At 35.8% G+C, this 9,793-nt stretch overlaps 1 protein-coding gene across 1 annotated transcript; it reads right to left on the bottom strand.

Moving 5' to 3' along the window:
- Positions 1 to 5,090: 5,090 nt before the first annotated feature.
- LOC141483809 (uncharacterized) lies at positions 5,091 to 9,167 on the bottom strand. The gene is made up of 3 exons (XM_074178662.1): positions 9,051 to 9,167; positions 5,350 to 8,602; positions 5,091 to 5,108 (listed from the first exon to the last, which is right to left on the bottom strand). The coding sequence occupies exons 2-3, from the start codon at positions 8,545 to 8,547 to the stop codon at positions 5,091 to 5,093; spliced, it is 3,216 nt and encodes a 1,071-aa protein (XP_074034763.1). The 5' UTR covers positions 8,548 to 8,602; positions 9,051 to 9,167.
- Positions 9,168 to 9,793: the final 626 nt, after the last annotated feature.

The following is a 9,793-nucleotide window of genomic DNA, read 5'->3' as shown; positions in this document are numbered from 1 at the left end:
TTGATGCATATACTTCAGTGTTGTCTGGAAACTTGGTCTTCCTCGTCTCAAACTCAATCTTTATATAAATAGTTGATGATTTTGTTGCATTCGGTTGATGGGAGCAATCGATGACGAATAGTGAATTCTCTCTGAATTGTTGTCCGATGTCCATCGGAGGTTCACTCATATCTTTATCATAATAACTTCGCTGGAAACTCTCAAAAGCATAATAAGCAGGAGCATCAAGTTTTTTATCGAAATTCAATTTCCAACGCTCATATGGATAAACTTCAGAATTCAAGTATACTCGAATACTATTGATATCAGCAGTTGTGAATTTTGTAATATCCTGTGTTCTATGTTCAGATGTGGTAGTACTTTGGAATGCGATGATGACAAAACGAGGAGTTTCCAGAGCGTTAGTTGTTTTGATGGCCCATATGTCTGAAGAAGTCCCACGTAATGATGGTAGTTCATAGAGGTCCCACATGCGATAAGCGATAAGCCAACTTGATTTTGGCATTCAGACCGCTTTTGTTTATTCTACTCAAAAGTTTGAGCTTGTGTTTATCATCTGGTACAATATGTCTTATTTTCCATTAGATTTTATTTATTTCCAAATCAGCATCAATCTCACCTATATATGAGTTTTTGAATGATCGAGCTATAATCAAAATCAATTCCTGTTTGGCATTAAAGATTCTTTTGTTGTAATCTTCAGCAAAACCCATCAAATATTCCAGTGGTAGTTTTCCACTAAAAACGTGACTGTTTGTATCCAAGATATCTTGTTCAATCATGAAAGTCCCCAGCCAGATGTCAATAATGTGTTAGCATGTGATTGTCCAAATGATATCATGGTTTTCATTGTAGATGTTATCCCAGGTTTTCTAACAACAGCTACTTGTTCATCACCCATTTCGTAACGAATTTCATCAAAGAGAAATGCAATTGCATTATTTGAGAGATAGCATGTTTTCGATACATCTTTCGGGTGAATTTACCTTCTATGTAAATGAATCTCTCGGCAATATCTAGTATAACATCTTGATTACACAACACAACAAAGTTTTTGTTTCGGGGTTGAAATTAGATGATTTTAATGTATTTCCACGTGTTAAAACCGAAAGTGACCATAAAAATTATATATTAGCTCTTGTTTTCAAGATATAGTATCATTATATTATATATATGTATATTGAGTTTTCAACAAATGAAATATTTCATCACCAACAGTTGGTACACATGTTTGTTTACATAACACCCCTCTCATCAGCTGTTCTTAAGTAGTAAACATAACCTATGTGAGTTTGTCAATTGTACGCACGTGGTTGCTATTGAAATTATCGTGTGAAGTTGATTTTCAAATTAATTTAAGTGCTGATCTGAAATGCCTCAAAAGTGTGTGAATTCTGTCGATAGCTTTTGCTATATATGTGGTGAAATAACATTTTAAGGCTCAGAAACGTAAAATGACACCTATCGTTAAGACAGCCTATGAACATTATTTTGGTGTGAAAGTTGGGGCCCAAGATAAATCATGGGCTCCTCATATATGTTGTAATTCTTGTTCCGTCATATTGCGAGAGTGGCTGAAAAATAAAAACCGGGCAATGGCTTTTGCAGTACCTATGGTTTGGCGTGAGCGTACCAATCATACAGACGACTGTTATTTCTGCTTAACTCCTCCCATTAAGCAAGGTTTATCTATGAAGAAAAGAGGAACGGTTAAATACCCTAATCTCCCATCTGCTCTTCGGCCTGTACCACACTCAGACAATTTGCCAGTCCCTTCTCCACCCCAAAACTATGAAATTTTAGAGGAAGGTGATGAAGACTGTTTAGAAGGAGCAACCCATCCTTCTACATCCTATGACCCTGATTTTGAGGTAAGCGATAGGTCTAGTGATCCGCACAGAATTAGTCAAGCAGAGTTGAGTGACCTTATAAGAGATCTTCGCTTGTCTAAGGAAAAGGCTGAGCTGTTAGGGTCAAGACTACAACAGTGGAATCTTCTAAAACCTGATGTGAAAATATCTCAGTACAGACAGCGTCAAAAAGATTTGCTTCCTTTTTTTGAGAAAAAAGAAAACCTCGTAGTTTGTTCTGATGTTAATGGTTTGATGGACTGCTTGAATTTGGATCACACTCCATCTGAATGGAGACTGTTTATAGACTCTTCAAAACTAAGCTTAAAAGCTGTACTTCTGCATGATGGAAATCAGCTACCCTCTATTCCTATAGGTCATGCAGTTCACATGAAGGAAACGTATATAAATATGAAAACACTTCTCCAATCAATCAAATATGAACAACACAAGTGGCACATCTGTGGTGATCTGAAAGTCATTGCTATACTCCTAGGAATGCAATTAGGGTTCACCAAGTACTGTTGTTTATTGTGTCTGTGGGACAGTCGGGATAGAAAATCTCACTATAAAAAAATGAACTGGCCTACACGAGACCTAAACCCTAATGAGAAAAATGTAGTTTACGAGCCTCTTGTAGATCCTAAGGATGCAATCAATAATTATTGATTGCAATTCTAATTTCATCCGAATTCCTGAAAAGCGGTGATCCGTAGGGCTTATATGTGTGCTCATGTAAACTTATGAGAGAATGATCGAGCACTGGTTCATCGAATATATTCAACTTTTCACTGTTTGACTCGAGCACCATTGTTATTTTCTCACTTTCAATCCAATAGATTTCGAAAATTTAAGATCACTCACAGACAGAGCGTTATGTGCTAACTGTTTAGCATACACTTGTGGAATGAGCTTCTTTTCATGCAGACTTTTCTTTTCATGCACATTTTTCTTTTTGATAGTGCAGCTCGTTTTGGTTTGGGATTGTTCAATAAGATTTTGTCTTTCGTAAATGAAACCCATAACAATAGTTATTCGATTTTCTTCAATTCCAAAATAATGAAAATCTCTTCTTCACTTCCAAAATCGATATGGTTATTTTTTCATCCAAAATACGCACTGTAATGTTGTGAATCAATTGACGACCTTCTGTACTGACAGGCATATATATAATACTGTGTGGTTCTTTAGTTAGATTGTATCCAGGTTCAACATCAATATCGAATGAGAAAAGAATGTGGGATTCTTCACCATTTATATATGAACCAGATATTATATTGCAATCTAAGCGGATAAATCTCACAGTTGTAATGTTCATCGGTAATGAGGATTCATGTATCTGATTTGGTGAAAATGTTAAAATATGCCATGAGCGAACCCCATCATTTCTGCTATAGAATTTGGATGTGTCAGGTCAATTTCATATTTGGATCGCATTTCACATTTGAATGTATTATTATTGGCGTGTAGATAGAAAATATCATCTGCAACGATATCAATTGGTTTTTTATCATGAAACAATCTGAACATGATATGTTTCTGTATGACAGCATTGATCTCTTGTATTTCGTAAGCACCACATGGAATTTCAATTGTAAACTTTTGGGGTATCGATGAGTTGTCATTACTGATTCTGAAACTCACTAAATTATTAGCTTCAGTTATATTATTGATTGTATTGCATCCATAGAATCCCAAAAGTCCTAATCCATAACGACTGTTCCTATCCAATTCAATTGGTGGAAAAAAATCCGCACTCAAGACACTTGTCCCGACAGTTTGTAGCTCGAAATTTCGTGACATGACTGATGAATATTTTGAAACACATTTCAATTTATTGTTGTACACAGCAACAGCATATTTGAGACAATTTACACTTTTTGGAAGGTGTTGTATTGTAATAAGTATCATTTTTATTGATACCAATATTCACATCCTCTATATTACAAATACAACACATAGATTTTCGAGGTATAGGACCATCATTAACACACGAATCTGAATTTTGATCGGGGTGGTGTTCATAACAATATCTATGTTTCATTATATCGATGTCATCTTGTAGACGTTTAGGTAACTTTTCCCAAACATATGCAATCTCATGTGCAACACATGCAAGTATCACTTCCTTGGGCATATTTGCAAGCATCACTTTATCCATTTTTTTCAAGGTACCATATTTTGAAAACATTCTAAGTGAAAACCCCATTTCCTTGATAGCCTCCCGATCCAGTTTTGGTGTTATATCCATTTTTCATTTGTGAAATTATTCAGAGAGAAACTGTGAGCACAAGTGACCACAGAGAACTGTATTAAATTTCTGTTGACGATCATAGTGATATTTGATTTTTACATTCGAACATTTCCGAAAGAATCGAGTCAATTCCAATGGTGTGGGTAGATCTCCAAAACTATCGAAATATGCGACTTCTCTCCCACATTTTTTGTATGCCACCCAATATGTTTTGTTTTGGACCTGAAGATGGTAATCTGTCACGCATAAAAACACCACGAAAATGTGGAATTTTCATTTTTTGTGCATAATAACTAAGATCGAGATCAGTAAAAGGCCTCTGAGGTAAGGGTTCAATTAGTTTTTTGTTTTGTTTGTGGCTTTGTATGGTTTTAAATGTAGTCCTAAACCTTTACGGTATGGTTTGAGATATATTCCACTTCCACGTTTGCCTAATGCTACAGCCTCCATGGTTTTATTGTGACGATTGGCTTCCATTAAAGCCGTTCTGCTGGCTTTTGCCGAATTCACGGCCTTAGTAATACCAGCAGCAGCTCCCGCCAAACTTCCTAGTGCGGATAGTCTAGCAAAAATTGGTATCAATGGCCAAAGTCCACCGATCTTGGGAACAGGAATTATGCGTGACGTGCGGATTTTCTTCTTTCCACCGGCAGCTTTGAGGTATTTACGTGCCGCCTGCAATGCCACACTGATAGCTTTTTTTTTATTATTCGTCACAAATTGATTCCCACCAGCTTTCCTCAATACATTTCGCACTTTATGGACTATCGCAGCACCAAATGCAACTTTTCTAATTTTATTTTTCTTCGTTTGTTTCCTCTTACATTTTCTCTTATTGGTACTACAACCCATGACCATATGTCTTTTTGCTTTCATAATGTTGGTGACAAGTTATGCAGCTGCTCTTTCCACAATACTCGCGTCCTTCGATTCAACCCTATCCCAAGCGCTGTCCAGCAGTATCCAAAATCTTTGCCTTAATTCATTTAGAGTTTGTTGTAGACCTGCATGATTATTTTTTGAATGATAAAATTGAACAAATAATCTAGTAAATGTGTGTTTATTGTCTAGTATGATTGGCCTCTTTGCTTGAAGAGAGAGCTCTGTAGAGTTATCTGTTCTTCCTCCCAAACAAATAATATCATCTTCCATATATGGTGACAATTGATAAAGTTTGCTTGATTTTTGTATAGGTCTATTTTTCATCAGAAGATGGTATTCTTGTGAAAAACAATCCTCTTGCACTTTCCTATTCCAAATTCTTTCTGCTCTCTTCAATTTTCCAATTGTCAATTCTTGTTTCTTGAGATTTTTGCCAAGTTGTTTGATATTATGTTGAAATCTGAAAACATAGGCTGTGCTTCTTATCAATTTCATGTAGTCAGAAAATCTTGTGATGTCTGGTAAATATTCAATTCTATGTGAAACTGTCAATAATATGAATTCATGTTTAAGTTCGAAGGTTTCTGGATATTCTTGAATTTCTTCGTCCTTGTCTATTCTTTTTTGTTTCATTGGCCAAAATTCTCGTTTATTGTATAAAAATTCCGGACCTTGAAACCACTGACTGTTTTCTTGTAGATTTATGTCTTTTGTATCTCGAGTAGCTTCATCTGCTATATTCAGATTGGAAGGAATCCAATGCCAGTCAGGAATTTTCGTGTTCTCCTGAATCTCGCCCACTCGATGCGTAATAAAAGTTTTGAACATTCTTGGTTCTGATCTCAACCAACACAAAACCGTTTTCGAGTCTGTCCAAAAATGTGTTCGATTCACTTCGAATGAATGTTCTTTCCTTATTGTTATTGCCAATCTGGAACCCATTACAGCGGCTTGAAGTTCCAAACGTGGAATTGTTATTGGCTTTAGAGGTGCTACTTGCGTCCTTGCCATCACCAAAGAGACATGAATGTTTTCGTTCTTCTCAAATCTGAAATAACCTACTGCCGAAAACGCTTGCTCACTCGCGTCACAGAAGATGTGAAGCTGTAAATTAAAATCATAAATGAAGTTCAATGCATAACACCTAGGTATCTTGAGATCTTCAATTTTTGAAAATACATCAATCCATTTCTCCCATTTAATATTCTGATTATGAGTTATCTCATCATCCCAACCTATGCCACTTCTCCATATATCCTGTAAAAGAATTTTTGCTCTAATGACATAGTGTGCGAGGAGTCCTAGAGGATCATAAAGAGACATCACTATTTTGAGGATCTGCCTCTTTGTTGGATTTTTTCCTTTCGAAATTATTTTTTTCATTTTTGAAGAATTCAAAGAAAACGCCAAATGATCGGATGATGGAATCCATTTCAAACCGAGAATTCTCTGCGACAAATTGTTTCTTTCTTGCAGAAGTTTTTCATCACCCCTAAGTTCTTCTGGAATATGTCTATAAACTTCTTTCGAATTGCATACCCAACCTCTCAGTTCAAATCCTCCTTGTCTGTGGATGAAAATGACTTCCTTTATGAGGCGAATAGCTTCTTCCTCTGTGTACACACTGTCCAGATAATCATCCATATAATGCCTATTTATTATTCCATTTACAGCTTGAGGATACTTATTCTGGAACTCTAATGCATTTCGATTTTTAATATATTGTGCCGAAAAAGGCGAGCCCACAGAACCAAAAATTAGCACCTTCATTTCATAGGTGCTAGGTTCTTCATTGGAATTATTTCTCCAGAGAAATCGTTGTCCAGCACGATCTTCTTTTCTGATAACTATTCTGTGGAACATATCTCGAATATCTGCTGAGAAAGCTACATCTTTCTCTCTGTATTTGAAAATAACTCCAACAAGAGAATTCAATAAATCAGGTCCTCTCAATAAAAAATCATTCAAACATTTTCCTTCCACCTTGGCAGCCGCGTCAAAGACGAACCTCAATTTGCCGGGTTTATTTTCATTTACGACTCCAAAATGTGGCAAATACCATACCTTACTTGATTCTTCATTTCCTTCTATCACTTTCTCTGCATAGTCTTTCTCTAAATATTCTTCTATTTTCTGTTTGTAGGTCATAGCGAATTCCAAATCTCTAGTCATTCTTCTTTCAAGATACTGAAGTCTTTGAAGAGCTTTATACTTACTTTCTGGTAAAGTTGAACTATCATCTCTCCATAACAAACCAGTTTCCCAACGGTCTCCATCCCCTATTCTTCTTGAAACTGATTCCATTATTTGAACTGCTTTTTTGTCTTCCGAATTCATTGATCTATCTTCAGAAATTTTGACGCCAAATGACTCCGTGGAAAAATAATTCTTGATTTCTTCATGTAATTTTTCATCACAGTTCATCTGATTATGGAAAATATGAAGAACAGTATTGCTATCTTGTCTACCTCTGAATTCTCTCAAATTTCCATGTGCTATCCATCCCAATTTAGTTTTTGATAACGCTGGCGAGTTCTTAGGACCTTCAATTACTTCTCGACTAGTGATTAGATCCCAGTTATCTTGTCCTATCAACAATTGCGGTTTTGCTTGAGCCATACTAGCAAAATCTATATATTCCAGATGGCTCCATTTTTCTTTTAGTCTTTTTCCATCAACCGTTTGCCTAGGAAGATCCATGTCTTTCACTGTATATGCATTTTCCATCTGATAAAATGTGGTCCTATTTTTGTCAGCTATTTCAAAACTTACTTTTTTTGAAAATAATCTCTTGCAAGTGTCTTCGTGGGTCCACTTCAAACCTAACTCTGTTTCTTCGCCAACGAGGTTCATCTTGTCTGCTAAATCTTGATCAAGAAGAGTTACCGTTGAAGCTTCGTCAAATAATGCATTAATTTCAAGTTCATTCTGAGAAGATCTTATTATAACCGGAGCGATTTTCAATAAAATTTCTGTACTGAATGATTTTGTGGTATGAGCAACTATTTCTAGACTAACAGTATCATTTTTCTCCTTATTTTTATCAAATGCGTCATTATGAAGACTTTTATGATGTATTTTTTCACAGTTGTTTACCCCACATTTCTTTTTGTTACGACAAAATTTTATTTTGTGAGATGTTCCCAAACAAGAAAAACATATACCATTACTTTTTACGAAATCCCATTTTTTGTCTATCGAGAGATCCAAAAAAGTTTTGCATTTATCTATTATATGTTTCTCTTCACACATGATACATTTGCGAACTGAAGTACTCTTCTCTTGAGAAGTAACAAGAGTTGTTTTGAATCTCTCTTCATGAGGCTGATTTTGAGAGAACTTACCAGATACCTGATTTGTAGAAGGCTTACCCACATTCATAGATTGAGCGTAGCTTGCTGCTTCCGACTTTCTCCACAGCCACTTTTCAAATTCTTGTAAAGTGCTCTTACCATTCTTCTCAAGTACTTTTTCACCCCATGAAAGCTGCATGTTGTAGGGTAACTTTTGTAGAATTTCCTCCAGAATTTGAGGGCAATCCAAATAGTTTTGCATGTTCATGGTTTCTAGGGTAACCACCAGATTTGATACATCTTCCGCAAAATGTGTCAGAGACCTGAAATCATTATTTTTAATTATAGGAAAATTCTTGGCCTTATTGACCAGACTTTTCACAATCAAATCTGCTCGACCGTATCTACTAATCAAAATGTCGATAATCGGTTTGATTGATGAAATAGATAACAACAATCCCTCCACTGATCGTCTAGCATCCCCTTTCAAAGCTTTCCTCAACCTATACATATTTTCTTCATCTGTTAAACCCAATAAGTTAGTTGTTGAAAGAAATTGTTGATAAAAACTTGGCCATTCAATAGTTTCTCCAGAAAAAATTGGTAAATCTTTGTCAATTGATTGTCTCGCCAACAACTGCCTAATTTCTGCACCTGAAGCTTCTTCATTTTTTCTATAATGTGTATGTCTTGCCCCTGTATTATTTTCGAACGAAGCCCTTGTACTATTATGAGTATTGTCAATTTGAATTTTGTGGAACGACCTCTTACCTGTCATATTCTTGACGTCCGTATTTTGCAACCAATTACGCACTTTCACTTCAGAATCAACAGAAGAAATCTCGTCATCTTTTGAATGATGTGAATTTCTGAACGAAATGTTGTCACCTTCCGAACGGTATGTATTACTTACTCCCAAATCAAATTTCTCACTTAGTCTAGCTTTTTCTAATGCCAACCTATTTTCAATCATTTGCTTTTCCATTTCGAACTGCTTAGACAACAATATAGCCATTTTTTCGTCAGCTTTTACCTGGACTTCCATGAGTTTTCTCATATAAATACTTGCATTGGATCCCACAGATAAAGATACTGAAACCGATTTAGACTGTGCACCATCATTTCTACTGCTTCTACTGGACGAGACTACAGATAACTTGTCTTCTGTGGCATCGCGTTCAGCATTGTCAACTTTTCTAACTTCGCTGATGGTGGTGACATCCTTTCTATGACTCTCGCTTTTTGCTTTGGCAGTCTTGCTATGTGTTTCCATTTTGCCGTTCTCTAGGCTGAAGGACCAGCACAATGTTTATATTTATCTAGAAATGTGCACTATCAGTATATCCGCTCGAAGACCGGCACAATGTTTATCGTTTCTGAATATACTGCTATAAATAAAACGCAAACTTTTTCCTTTTTCTTCAAAAGCGGTTTTTTATTCTTCTTGTTTACAAAAACTGTCATTCAACTATTTTTCAAAATGTCAAAACAAATACAAAGTGATTCTTATTCAA

Source organism: Leptinotarsa decemlineata, unplaced genomic scaffold, assembly GCF_025532065.1.
Source record: "Leptinotarsa decemlineata unplaced genomic scaffold, Ldec_3_MD MMD2_tig00004307_RagTag_RagTag, whole genome shotgun sequence".
NCBI lineage: Eukaryota > Metazoa > Arthropoda > Insecta > Coleoptera > Chrysomelidae > Leptinotarsa > Leptinotarsa decemlineata.
This window is presented reverse-complemented; position numbering and strand designations above follow the sequence as displayed.